Source organism: Desmodus rotundus, chromosome 6 (genome assembly GCF_022682495.2).
Source record: "Desmodus rotundus isolate HL8 chromosome 6, HLdesRot8A.1, whole genome shotgun sequence".
In the NCBI taxonomy this organism is placed as follows: domain Eukaryota; kingdom Metazoa; phylum Chordata; class Mammalia; order Chiroptera; family Phyllostomidae; genus Desmodus; species Desmodus rotundus.
The window spans coordinates 79,785,883-79,800,746 of NC_071392.1; the positions used below are offsets into that span (position 1 = coordinate 79,785,883).

General features: G+C 43.6%; 1 protein-coding gene across 1 annotated transcript in view; it reads left to right on the top strand.

Annotated features, from left to right (window-relative positions):
• Window positions 1-12,858, top strand: part of BPGM (bisphosphoglycerate mutase) — a 28,400-nt gene extending 15,542 nt beyond the window's left edge. Inside the window, exon 3 of the mRNA XM_024555124.4 lies at window positions 11,870-12,858. Within this exon, the coding sequence (XP_024410892.1) occupies window positions 11,870-12,042 (173 nt within the window). The 3' untranslated portion in view covers window positions 12,043-12,858. The remainder of the gene's footprint in view (window positions 1-11,869) is intronic.
• The last annotated feature ends 2,006 nt before the right edge of the window (window positions 12,859-14,864 follow it).

Genomic DNA, 14,864 nt, shown 5'->3' on the forward strand with positions numbered 1-14,864 from the left:
GAAGCGACCCAAATGCCCATCAGCTGGTGATCGGATGAATTAAATGTGGTATATCCATACAACGGAATATTCTTCAGCAATAAAGAAGAATGGGGTACTGATACATGTTACAATATGGATGAACCTTGAAATTGTTACAGTGGAAGAAACAAGTTACAAAGGATCATATATGGTAGAGTTCTGTTTATATGAAATATCCAGAAAAGGCAAAGCTACGGAGACAGACAGTGGATTGTTTTCTAGGGCTGGGGAGGAGGTGAAGAGGTCAGGGAGCGAAGAGTGACTGCTGGTAGGTACAGGGTGTCTTGTTGGGGTAGCGGGAATGTTGTGAAATTGATTGTGATGATGGCTCCCCAACTCTGAATATACTAAAAGTTACTGAATTGTATACTTATTTAAAAAAAGATTTTATTTACTTCTAGACAGAAGGGAAGGGAGGGAGAAAGAGAGAGAGAAATATCAACGTGTGGTTGCCTCCTATGCACCTCCTACTGGAGACCTGGCCACAACCCAGGCATGTGCCCTGATTGGGAATAGAACCAGTGACCCTTTGGTTCACAGGCTGAAGCTCAATCCACTGAGATACACCAGCCAGGGCTGAACTGTACACTTTAAGTAAGTGGGTGAGTTGAATGGTATGTGAGTTATCTCATTAAAGCTGCAAAAATAATTGAATCAATGGGACCGAAGGATTAAAGGATTTCACATTGGCTTAGAAAACAGTAGTTTGGGGCAAATATATAAAAGTGGTAACAAAGTAGAAATGCATAGATGTGGAGTATAGAATAAGGAAAAAATTAAAACACAGCTTTGACCACTGGGACAGAAATGGATTTACAGGAATTTCTGAGAAATTAGCAGGCTTTACTCCTCGGGCTTCATTTAACCTTTCTTCTGAAGGTCGTCTTTTTTTTTTTTTTCTTTTCATGTGGGGAGATACGGGACTAAATTACATTTCAGAGACGAATTAATTTGAAGCAACCTTAAATTCCAAGTCCTGTCTCTATTACTGTAAACAGGCTTTATATAAAATGTTTTGTTTTGGGAATAGTTGATTTGCAATATCGGTGTTTCTGCTGGAAGAGGTAGATTGTGTGAAGAGACTTGAGAAGGATGCATGTGAAGGTAGGAAAAGGTGTAGAGCTGGCTGCTGTGTGCAGTGCAGAAGGAAGGAACATGAGGGAGACGGGATGGAGATGGTAGGGTTGGTGCCCAGGGAGAATGGCAGGCATTCAGGGGGAAACATTCTCAGAAAAGCCAGAATATGCCATTAGGCACAAGCCCATGGCTAGGGACACAGGCGGAGTGCATGTGAGGGTTGAGATTTGTCCATAGGGAGGCAGACCTTACAAGGGTGGTTTGTAACGGTGGTGGGTGGCTCACCCATCCTGGGTAGAATAGCTTTGCTCCTTTTTGGCCTGTAGTGCTCCCTGGTGGTACTGTTAAGATTCATGGAGTTCTTTGATGTTGCTGTGATTCCCGATAGTGATTTACTCCCACGCCCTAAGGGGGAAGAAATTATTTCGTGTGCATGAAAAAGCCTGGAGTATGTTTTAGGATCACTTTATAAATTAGTCCTCTCTTATTTGAGGAGTCCTCTAACTGCTGTTACCCACTGATAGAATTCTCTTGTAGAGTATTTTGAAGAATAAGAGCCAAGCATTCTACGTCACGGCTGTAGGAATTCAGCGTAAGTGACTTTTCCAAGATCAGAAGGAGGTGTGTATGTTACTTCTTCCATGCCATTTCTGTTCATTGAGTGAGATTTAAGCCCTTTTAAAGTTTATTCTAAATATGTATGCTCCCTGGAGTGGGAATGCCAGCATTAGACCACTTATCTTGCTACGTGTAACTTTCAGGAGCTCAAGTTATAGGGCTTCACGTGGCACTTGATGAATTCCCAGTCTGAAAAAGCATTACATTGAATTTGGGTGCTAGCTTTGCAAAACTCCAAAAAGTAAGTGAATATTCCTTACTTGCGGGGGAAACATAGAGATTTCTGTTTTATAAGAAGAAATACTTGCCAATTTGTGTTGGCGTTTTTTGTGTTAGAAACACATATCATAAAATTTACCATCTTGATTGCCAATTTATTTTTACTCTAAAGTTACATGACCACATACCTTATTTTCTGGTTAATATCTTTTATCCCAGAGTAATTATTAATAGCATCTCCTTTCACTTTCGAAAGTGCCCCAGTGTGGATACGTTACACAGTTGCCTTACTACTATAAAGATGTGAGCTTTCTCTAGTACTAAGAAAGTATCCTTGCAGTGAATGTGGCCAGATTCCATATGTCCTATAAACACCCGAAGTCGCTAATATTTTGCGCTGATTACCAAAGTAAAAATGCTTATGGTTATAGGTTCATCTGATTCCTAATCATGCTTTCTAGATATGTTTGTATAAAATTCTCCCCTATAAAACAGGATCTTTCAAAGAACTGGGGCAATTTTTCCCTATACCGTCTTACTGCCTACCAGTCTTAAAACATTTTACCTTCTGTGGGAACTGATAGAATCAATGCCAGAATGTTGTCATCATAAAAATACTTTGTTATTATTTAGAGACTATGACTTCGGGAATGATGACCCAAATAACTAGGAGAATATTGGTTGGCCCTGAACTCTCAAAGTGCCTCCCCTACTGAGAGTACTCTAGTGTTCCTTACCTTCTCAAATCGCATATACCTCAACAAGGGAGAGTGTTGATTCTTGAGACATCACGTTGTCTCTCAACTGGTGTTGTGACATTACTCTGCAGGCAGTGAGACCCTGACTGACACTGTCCCTTTGCGGGGAAGAGTGCGGGTGCTGTCGGATGGAAATGAAACCCAGACGGACCCCGATGACTTGGCCCAGCATTAGATGGGGTCGTGAGTCCCGCCCAGCCAGTTCCCTGAGTCTCTACACAGGATGGCCAACTGGGCTTCTTTTTGTTTTACTTTTTTTTTTTCCCCCTCGGGAAAGTAGCCCTTCCCTTGATCTATTTTTTGTTTGGAATACTGTGTTATAAGAAGACAACTCAAGAGCATCCTTGGCAGGTAATCCATAAAAAGGTAACTTGAAGCAAGTAATTGAGTCTTAAATTATTACTGCTGTTACCCTACCACTGTCGTCTGTGAATGGCTTCCACCCTGTAGTCTCGGCATGGCGGTCCCCAGTACTGCTATACGAGGCGGCCCTTTTCCGAGTGCCTACTTTGTGCCAGGCATAGTTCTTGTTTAACGTGGGAACTAGCACAAGGCTCTGGACTCACTGGAAAGCTGTGGCCCAATACTGTGTTTTACTCTGCTCTTAGTGTATCTAGGCCATATTTTAAAATTTCATTTGATCAACCATTGATCGCCAAGCTGGTTTGCTGAAGGAAACTTTGAAGAGGTGATTAAGGCCATTGAGGGGGTCCTCATCCAATGTGACCGGTGTCCGTCTAAGAGGAGGAAATTTCAACGCAGACACAGAGGGAAGGCCATGTGAAGGCACAAAGAGGTGACAGCCACCTCCACGTCAAGGAGAGAGGCCTTAGGGGGAAAAAAAACACTCCTTGATATCTCTAGAACTGTGAGAAATTTTCTACTTTTTAGAAACTATTAGGCATTATGTGATTGCATTTATATGGCATTCAGGAAGAGGTAAGACTGATCCGTCAGCACACGGATCGGCGGAGGAGGGTCGGCTGTAAAGGGGCACAGGAAATTCGGGGGGACGACAGAACTGTTCCGCACACCAAAAAGGGTGACTTTGACTGCGTGCAAATTGCGCTTCAGTTTTAAAAGACCTGCCTTTAACTAGTGCAGTGGCCGTGGCTGTAAATGGGGCCTTGCCTTCCGTGTTAGGAAATGACAGACTAGTTTGGCAGTGAGTAGAAGGGAATGAAAGTTGCTGGGTCCATCTACCTGTACCTGCGAAAACTAACCTGGAGGGCACCGTTACGTCTTCTCAGCACTTCAGGAGCTGTTGGTGCAGGCTTGATTTAGCACCTAAACCCTGGGCAGTGCAGGGAATCACCTTTTAAAGTCCTTCTTCCCTCTTCCTAAGAAGCTACGTACAAGCTGCTGGACCATGAAGTTTTGTACTTAGAAGTTGTGGGTTCCTTTAGTAAAGGTTTTTCTGCCCCCAAACTACAGGGTCCAGCTAGCTTGAGGATGGTTGGAAGGGTAATAATATGGGTGCAATAATTTATAGTTTTGATTTGAACATTTCACCTAAAAGGTCATAGGGTGTGCTTGAGTGTGATATTGTTATGTTACAGAATGACATGCTTATGATTTTGGAATAAAAAAGGAGCATTATTCATGCTAGACCCTGTATTTCTTCTCAAATGCCACCAAATTCTAAGTTCCATTCCTAATTGGGCCTTCCACCTATCATTTTTCCTTTTCACAATCATCTAGGCTAGGTGGGAGGAGGCCACCACGGGCCTCCTGGGGTCCGAGCAGGAGCACAGCCCACCGAGAGGCGAGTGCTCCTGCATCCGAGCTGGTAGCATTCTTGTACCAGCATTGCCCACACAGGAGCCACATGCCAGGGCCTGGGCCAGGCTTTGTCCGGGCAGGACGGCCTCTACCCTGGGAGGTTACTTCTTTATACACTATCTCTCCTCTTAAGTGATACATAATTTGGGGATTGTTTTACTTTTAACACAATAGTAGTTCTTGATACTTTCAGAAGAAAGACGACTTACAGCAGACGCGAAATATTATACAGTAGGAAAACTCCTACTTAAGGGACCGCTTTACTGATTTTTAGCAGCGCAGTTACGGTGCTGTGCTGACAACTTCAGGCTGAAGCAGGGCCCACCCCTCACTGTTTTGACACAGTGGTCACCAGGCACCACCCTGACAACTCCGCACCCACACTTAGTATCTGAAAGCATGCTGTTCTGTAGTGGTCCAGACAGGCGTGTGTTTCTTTCTCGGTGGTTGGCAGAGGCACTTCCTGTTTGTTCCCTGCTGGCCCACACTGAAGGCCAGGCCAGGTCCTGAACTGAGGCATTGGATGCAGTCTGCATCATGCCGGCGGAAGTGGATTGTTTAGTCTGGGTTCAAGCACAGGGCTAGGCAGTTTCAAGTTTGGAATCAGAGTGGCATGCGAGGGCCTTATGAAAGACAGACTTGATCCCTGAAAAACTGCGTGCAGCTGTACACATAACAAGGCAAAGATGTGGTCGGATGAAATTAGAGAATCAGGGAGGAAAGGTCAGCTGGAATTCACTGTGGGGACAGGGACAGACGAGTCGTCACCTTTGGCATTTTGGTGCGATATTTTCAGAAGCAGCAAATAAGGCCTCTCTTCTGTGAAACAAATAACTAGCCTAGTGGTATAGTTAAGCTTTCTCTTATACATAAGTATGATTGATTTATAGGAACCTTTATTTTTAAAAGTTGTACGCTATTTAACTATAAAATTAAATGCAGGATGCATTCTTCTCTCTTCCTAACTCTAAATTAGAGGCTTTTTTCCGTCATCATGCTACAATATTCAAGTAACCCACTTGCACTTGTTCCCAGCCATTCTTAAGTTGTACATAGAGAGCATTCAGATCCTAAAGAATTGTAATTAAAAATATACAGATGATCTATAAAATTCAGAATTTCTTGTTTTGCTCTTATTTTGGCAATAGAAGAATACAGCAGTCTTATCACAAATACCCATCAGCGGGGTTTGAATTGTGACTTACTTGAGTGGGAAAGGGAAGTGAGGCATGGGCGGGACCTCATACTTGAATGATTTGGTCAAAACTGTTTTCCTCCTTTCTAATTCTCAAAAAAATGCATTTTAGAAGTAGGGTTTCCTCTTGTCCTATAACAAGTCTGTCTCCCTCTTATGTCTTTTCTCTGGTTTCCTGATATTCAAAGATTTTGAGCAAATACTCTGGAGAAAACCAAAGAAAATACATAGAAGACAAACTTAATATGAGTTATTTATTAGCACTAAATGCAGACAGCCTTTTGTTCAACGTTTTCAATTCTCTCTCTTTTTCACGGTCAGTAAAGAAGGGGACAGAATCTTTATTCAAGGCTTCAATGGTGAAGACTAGATTCGATCTGAAAGCCCAGGGTGTTCAGGTTCATTCATTCCAGCTCTGTACCGAGGGTGTGTGCAGTCAGGTACTGTTCTTCGTTCGAGGGTGCCGCGCCTACAACTGGACATACCAAGTCCTTACTTTTCAGGAGCTTCTGTCTCCATCCTGATCTCTTTCTAAAACACAGCCAGTAACTATACCTCTGAAAAGGCCTCAGAATGCTTTCAGGGATAGGCTTTATGCACTAGAGTTTGGGAAGGCCCAACTAATGGTGTTTATTTCTTATAGCCTTTATTTATGTATAAAACGTAGACATAAACACATCCAGTTATAATAGTGAGTGACATAGCTAAATAACGTCTGGGTCCTAGCGGCCATCACTGTATAATAGCAGTCCTTAGAGTCGAACAGACACTGAATTCTTGCAGTGAGTCAGGCACCACTCCAAGGTCATGGCTGATACAGCGTTGGATGAACCATGGCTCCTGCTGAAGGAGCCTGGAGTCCTAGAGGGAGACGGGAGCGCTTGCACGGCCACTCCCAGAGAAGGCGAAGTGTCATTGGTGTGGCACACACACAGGGATCGGCCTGTGGTTCCTGTCTCCGCTGCAGTGACTTGGGGGAGGTGGCGTGTAGGTACAGACGTGACTTTCTGAAGTCAGTCCCATTTGCAGAAAATGAAGCTTGAATTTATCCTCATACGGGCCTTGAGTTGTTAACCCCTTTGACTTACCACCAGACTTTTATGATTTCATACTTGAAATGCCCCAACCATTTACGTGGACTGCAGTGAGCTCCTAGAAGCTCCTCCATGAAGATGCAGGAATGAAAGGCATGGCTGGTTTCTGAGGGGGTGGCTGCACAGGGGGAGCGATGGAGAGAGGTTGACGCGGGATGAGACCTCGGTGATGCTTCCCTTCAGAACGGTCATGGATGCTGTATGAAAAATCCTTGCCAGTTTCCAGACAGAAGGTGTGATCTCTGGCCACTTGTTTTAACTTTCACAGGATGTTCCAGTTAATGAGTTGGTAACATGACATTACATAATATAGTATTAATTCAGTTTGGTTCCATCCGGTGCAAATGCATTATTCTAGCCTTAGGCTTTCTGCTTGCTTAACTTTCTTAGGACAAAGAATGTGACTTATGCCAAAATTGAGCAATGAGTAATGGCTTCACTGTGGTTTTTCCTAATTTGCTATTTAAAATTTAAGTCTCGTTGACTGGTTATTAACCAGTCTGAGCATTTTAAATATTTGCAAGTAATTAGCCTGCTGTGTGAATGGCTTGAGTAGTCATTAAAATGGAATGTCACTGTTTTTTAATTGGAAATGTCCTATTTTTGTTGAGCTCTCCTTCCTGTGTAGGTCAAAAATTATAGTTCTCACAGCCTTTGTCGAGTTGGCTCTTTGGTTCAATCCCACACATCTGAGCCACAGGCCTGAGCTGGAGAGCGATGCTGTCAAAGAGAGGACCTGCTAGATCTGGGTAGGTCCGAACTCTTTTCTAAGGCGCAGACTGCAGCCCCTAAACCTCATCAGCAATGTTAGCTCTTTCAAGGGGATCCGACAAACGTGTCCACGTCCTTTACTGATCTTGAAAACATGAGAACACGGGGCACTGCTGTCCAGTGTTGTGAGCAAGGGAGCATCCCCCAAAGGAGTCACTCACACACACTTGGGTCTTTCCACGAAGCCAGGCTTCCTAGGAGAGACCTCCCGAACAAGCCAGAGGAGTCACACACATTTTACACACAGAGCGGGGGAGCTTAGTCAATAGAAGCGAGCAGAACAACATCCTGTGCGCAGTCCCAGGTCAGTGCCACCATCTGCAGGTGGAGAAGTGGCGTTGGTCTCAAGCCAGGTGGCTGCAGTGGCGGCACATGTCCGGTGGAGTGGAAGTCTAGCAGGGCTCTGCGGGTGACCTGTGGTACAGCCACGCTCACGAGTGGGGTGGCCAGAGCTCTGAATTCCTACAGCCCACCAGCAGTGGAGGCCCCTCCTAAGGGCATTCCCATCACACCCCACTGCCTCAGTCTTGACATAGCACTTGGCGCAACTGTCATGGCTGACACTGACTCCATATTGGATTGTCCAAGATGTACAAAAAGCTCTCTCTGCTCTTGCTCTGTACATCCAGTTAGCACCCAGCCTTTCCCAAGGGCAGTGCATTCACATAGATACTCTCTCTCCTTATGCCCTGGTGGAAATAGCCATAGATGAATCAGTTGGCCAGAGTTGGACTCCTGGGATTTGGGAATTTAATAAAAGCGAAAATAAACAGGTCCAATTATACTACCTTAACAGTTTTGTGACTTGAACAGTTTTATTTAACTTCTCTGGATTTTAGTACTTTTAACAGCCTTATTGAGACATAGTTCATATACAATATAATTCACTCATGTAAAGTATATAGTTCATTGGCTTTCAGTATTTTCAGAGTTGTCCATCCATCACCACAGCTGATGCTGGAACATTTTCATTACCCTCAAAAGAAACTCTATATCTGGCTGGCACTTTCCAGTCCCTTCATTCCTGCTGACTGTGGGCAATCACTAATCTATTTATAAATTTGCCTATTCTGGACATTCCACATAAATGGAATGGTACAATAAGTAGTCTTTTGTGACTGGCTTCTTTCACTTAGCATAATATTTTCAAGGTTCTTCAGTATTTAGCATGTATTAGCACTTTAGTCCTTTTTATTGCCGAATAATATTCCACCATGTGGATATACCACATTTAACCTACTCATTCATCAGTTGATGGACATTTGAGTGTTTCCACCTTTTGGCTCTTGTGAATAGTGCCGCTTCGCAGGTTTGTGTACACGTTTTTGTGTGGACCTGTGTTTTCACTTCTCTTGCGTGTACATGGAAGAGTGAAATGGAAGGCTGTTCTGGGCGCCTTGAATCTCTATGTGAATTTTATGATCAGTTTGTCAATTTCTGCAAAAAAAAAAATCAGCTGAAATTTTGATAGGGATTGTGTCGAGTCTGTATGTTAACTTGGGGAAATAGTGTTTTGCAGTGTTCGGAGGATAAGTTTTTTACTTCTTTGGTTAAATATATTCCTAAGTGTATTCTTCTTTTTGTTGCTAATATAAATAGAATTGTTTTCTTAATTTCATTTTTGATTTGCTCATCACTATATAGAAATGCAATTAATTTTATACATTAATCTTATCTCTTAGAACCTTGCCGAACTCATTTATTGGTTCAAGTGGTATCTGAAAAGAGAGATACTTTACTTCGATCTGGAGGCCTTTTATTTCTTTTTCTTGACCAGTTGCCCTGGCTAGAACCTCCAGCACAACATTGAATAAAAGCGGAAACTTGGTAACTTTAAAATAAAGTCCTAGGTCCGAAAACATTCACAAAGGTTAATGGTCAGTGATGTTGTAAAGGCCCACAATCTATAAGCAGTGAACCCGAGATGCTGATAGACGTGAACGCTCGTAATTTCTAGTTCTCCTGGAAAACGCTAGTCAAACGTGGTCATTTTTACTAAATGGTTATCTCCTACCAAATTGTTTTTTGCAGAGAAAATTTAACTTAACCGAAGAAATCTGTAAAATCCATCTTGCTCTCCAATTCAGTGAGCAATATGCCGACAGATGCTGGGGACAGATAAAACATGGTCCTCATGTGACAGATGAGTGTGAGCCCTACTCAGCATCTCCATGTTGCTAATGCCTCTAATGGGCCTTTGCTTTTTGTGATGATTCCAAATAAAATAGGGGAACTTTGGTGCTAGAAGAGACCGTCCTCCTCCCTTTTATGAATGAAGAAGTAGTCCAGTGGAGGTAAAATCCTGGCCAAGGTCACAAGTGTCCCTCCCCAGAGTGCTATGCATGTCACAGGCCCTTGGTTCCTGGTTGCTGAGTGGATCTGGGGTGAGTGGGGCGAGAACTAATGGCTTCGAAAGCCTCAGTGGTCACCTGGCTCTAAACCTCATGCTGGTGAATTCTGCCCCTGCCGCCTCCAAGGGCTGCGTGTAGCAGCTGCGGCCCATCCAGCTGACAGATCTGACCTTTTGGAGCCAGAGGGCTCTTAGAATCCTCCCCGCTAAACAGCTGGCTGTCTAGTCTGAGCTGATCTGTTCTTGGCAGCTTTAGTTTGGGAGGATAATCTTGTGTGGGGTTGCAGTGTGGGGATGGGGGCTCGGCAGCACAAAGTGGTGTGTTAGCCTCCCCTTTAAATCTTCTGTGGAGAAGAGAAGTCGTAGCAGGGGAAGAAGACACATTCACTGTTCTATACTTTTTCATGTTCTCTTTTAAGTCCATTCCTCCTACCCCACACCCTTTGTAATGGTAAAGGAAGAGTGTGTGTGTTTCTTTTTTAATTTGTCAGAGGGAATGGAGGCCCCAGAGAAGTCACTTGCCTAAAGTTACGGAGGTAGTATATGGAGGGGACCGCCAGAAGAGGAGGTGTGTGGTGCACCGCCCATTGTTCTGTAGCTGTTGAGCAAGTGTGGTTCGTGCAGGAGAGCTCGCGGGTAGCTCCCCTGGGCCAGGCAGTGAAATTCTAATGAAGAACTACCCTAGTGCTTGGGATCTGGTGCTGTGATTCTGTGATTTTTGGCTGGTGCTGTCGTTGTGACCATTGGTTAAGTAAAATGATACAGTACATCGAGACCTAGCTGCTAATACTTTTTCTGCCATCATCACCTCCCCCAGTAAAGACAGGCCATCAGACTCTTCCTCAAAACTGGCTCCAACTCCATCCTTTCTATTGATACAGAACAGAAGCATTTGGTTGGGAGGTAGAAGTCTATGTAACCGAAGTATGTTTCTAAAATAGGTAATTTGAATAGTTTCAGTTACCTTTTAATTTGCTTAACTCTGTGTCTTATCTCCCCCCTTCTCTTTGCCTATATTGGACTCAGAAGCACTTGCAGGGATTACTTTGTACGGTAGTTACACCTGGGTTGAATCTGGCTCTGCTGCTGACTGTCACATGGAAAAATAATAGCTTGTAACCTCATAGGACTATAACAGTGGTTTGATGAGTTGGTACCTATGAAGTGCTTAAAAGAGGACCTGACATGTAGGATGTACCGGGTACATCTTAGCTGTTTATTGTTAAATGTAGTCGTGTTAGTGAAAATACTGTCACTGTTACTATTATAGTCTTCCTCCAACTCCAACTTTCTGGTCTAAGTTGAACTACCTGGAATTGAGCTTATTTTTAAAAGAATTGAAGGTAATTTGTCCATTATACATGCTTCCTCTCCTGTTAGTTGGGACAACGAGGGACAGTAGGAGAGTGAGGCCTGTTTACAAGGCATTCCTGACAGTCCTTCTGACTCCCCCTCATTGGACATCCCCAGTGGCCAGGGAAGTGTCCCCCCTGCCCAGGTCTTTCCAAGCACACTTAGTGTTGGAAAAGCAACCACATTCTAATCTATTGCAGCAGACTTAGAGGTTAATAGCTAGCCTGGGGACATTTTATAAAAGGGAAAAAAATCAGAAAACCCTCCTAGTTCACTTTAAGATTTTTCAAGATTGATTCATGTGCAAATGAGTAACACCAATGTGGGCACGGAGAGAATAATTTCCATTCTTCTAGGATTTAATGGGAAACAGCCAGGAACAGGTTGTCCCAGAAGGTTTATTCTGTCCTAAGATATGATGTGATGTTAATTTCTGTCTGGGGTTTTATTTTAATTTTTTAACTTCTGGGAAGTTAGTTCTTGGCTTCCAGGAACTCTAGCTAGAATCCCTCGCAGAATCCGCAGGGTTCCAGACCGGTAGTTAATCTGGGACTAGGTACTCGTGCAGGTAAGCCGCTAAACAGAACTTCCTCCGGGGTCGTCCTTAATGCCTGTCCCTTCCTCTCTCCAGGTATCTCAGATGACGACATCATCAACATCACTCTCCCGACTGGCGTCCCCATTCTCCTGGAGCTGGACGAGAACCTGCATGCTGTTGGGCCTCACCAGTTCCTGGGTGACCAAGAGGCCATCCAAGCAGCCATTAAGAAAGTAGAGGATCAAGGAAAAGTGAAAAAGAGCTGAAAAATAAAGTCTTTCCCTAGCTGGATTTCCTCTAGCTGGATGGAATTCTCTAGCTAGGTAGGAATAGCTACAAAAAGGAGTGGCATGCAGTGTGTTATAGGTGCTGATCTCTCTCTCTCTCTCTCTCTCTCTCTCATTCTCTCTCTCTCTCATTCTCTCTCTTTTTGACTTTTCCAGAGCTGGGCTGTGGGGTAAAGTTTGTGTAGGTAACTAAGTAATTTATGCTGGCCCAGATAAAGGCTTTAGGGTGCCTGAGTACGTATGTCATAAGCCTTGTGGGCTAGCAAGCCCTGTTCGAATTAGTCACTAAACTAGTAACCAGTGAGGGCTTCATCAATGGCATAGGTTTCTGAGATGGGGGAGTGATCTTGTAGGTAGAGCTGAATGTACTCACCAGTCAGTAGATCCTTATTGAGTCACCAGTGACAGGTATTACTGCAATAAGTAGTTCACTTTTATACTTACTAAGACTTTCTGGGATGATAGGAAAGGATACTAGATAATGCACTATACTTAAGTATTTATTGCTAGTCTTTTCCTGTAGGAAAAGGGGTGTTTTGAAAGGTAAGATGAGAGGGAAAGCCGCAGATGGGTTCCTCCAAGACGGGCAGCAGTGCCCAACAAGGCCCTCTGCCCTGCCGCCGGTCAGAGACTCCCTCATTCGCCACCCGGAGGGACTCCTCTCTGGCAGCCACAATTAGCGGCACATGGGCAAGTGTAGCTGTTTGTGTTCTCTTTTTGTTTCGTGTTTGGTTTTTGAACCTCGATCCTTGTGTTCCTGAAATTGGCTTCAAAATAAAGTTCTGTGACCAAAAATGGTAGTCCCAAGTCTCTCTATATGATTCCTAAATAGTAGAGAAAGGCGCAAACTGGTCTTCTCCTATCTTTCTGGAACACTCAAAGAGGTGCACCTTTCTTCAGCACGTGGGCATCCTAATTGTCTATAAATTGCAGGTTGGTGCCAGGGAGAAGGTGTAATTTGTTCATTGCTGAGGGCTAAGAGTAGCCATAGTATGTACACCATGGACAGAATTGATTGCTTACCAATCTTAGTGGTACTGTTTTCTATAGCATATTTTTAGATTTTGTAGATATGTAGATATATTGCCTTATTTCAAAGCAAGTAACATATATGTCAAGGATAAAGTCATGTAAAAACTTTGCAGCTGTAATAGCTGTTACAGATATTTACCTTTTTATTTTATGGCTTTCCATTGGTGGATTAGCTTCTTTGTATCCATGTTATAGTAAAAGTGGCCTTAGAAGAAAACTAATTCTAAAATCTTTGCCACTTCTTGGTCTCCATTTAATCCTTAAGTCAAGAGTCATAGAGCATTGGCCGATGATGGTGCTGAAAAAAGAGACAGACAAACCCGGTTTGCTCACAGCTGGCCACATCTGTGATGCACAGGACATGAAATGTGGATGCTTTAGGTTTCTGAGCAACTACCGGCTCCTCTACGGCAGTCCTTCTTTTCAGTCCAGCTGCTTCATCAAACGACACCCTTTAGAATTCAGAAATCAGAGTCAACTACCAAGTACCAGATATTCCTACAATTCCAAACCTATTGTTCGGCTACAGCTGAGACCATTTTTGAACAGCTTCATCTCTGGAATTGGTCTTTGAATCTTCCAGTCCAAGTGGTGACCATGTCTTAACGCAGCTCAAGGTCCTGGAGTTGGATTCTTCCTTGTTCTGCATCTAGATGTCCACTTCCAGGCCCCGGCCCCCCCCCCCCCCCCCCCCCGCAGGGAACATGACGTGCTTCTGCACACAGAGCCAAACTCACACTCAGTCGCTTCGGAGTTTTGCAGACTTCCTCAGGTAGGGGTCATTTTGGATGCTGTCAGATACAATTTGGTTTTATTGTTTTAGAGATCTCAGCTGAAATAAATGAAGAGACATTCATGAAAACATGTAAAATAATTTTTAGCAACTCCAGCACCTCAACCTTAGGTCACCTAGCGAATCTGTTTTCTTTGTGTAGCTTACAAGGTATTCATAAGTTTTGATGTAGGAATCTTGCATCCTAATTTGGCATCCTTTGGTTCTATATCAAGCCAGGACCAACAAAATAAATAGGGATTTCCAATTTTATTTTAAATAAATGGTAGACAGCTTATGTAGAAATCTGGTCCTTGGAGAGGGCAGCCCATCGTGTTGCCAGGTCGGGTTTGCCCCGAAGCCAACTATTCATGTCTCTGTGCAGGCGGAAATGATCGTCCCAGTGGTAAGATGAAGGCAGTAGCTAGATGCTACTCCTAGAGTCTTGGTACACTGAGAATTTTCCTACAAGAGCAGAAGTTCTGCTATAGAAAATGGAGGTTCTTTCCCTTGAGCACTGAATTCACAGAACATCCTTAGTTAGAAGGCATTCTGTCACATATTTTTCCTTAATAAGATGTACAAGCAAAATAGAATCAGAGACATGGAAATAAAGAATAAACTGACAATGACCAGAGGGGAGAGGGGAGGGGGATAACAGGGGAAAGAAGGGGAAGGGTGAAGTCAAGGAACACATATAAAGGACCCATGGACAAGGATGACAGAGAGGGGAGGATTGAATGCGGGAGGTGGGGGATGCATAGGGCAGGCAGGGGAGAGTAATGGGGGGGAAAGGGAGATTACTAATTGAGCAACAATAAAAACAATTTTTAAAATGTGCAAGGAAGATTTTTTAAAATGTCATCTAGCTATTACCAAGCCCAACCAGATTCTTCTGTGGATTATCTCTGATCTTGGATTCTGGCCAGCTTATTAAATAAAATGCGGTTATTACATACGCACGTCAGTGGCGACAGTCGTCTTCCAGCCCGGGGAG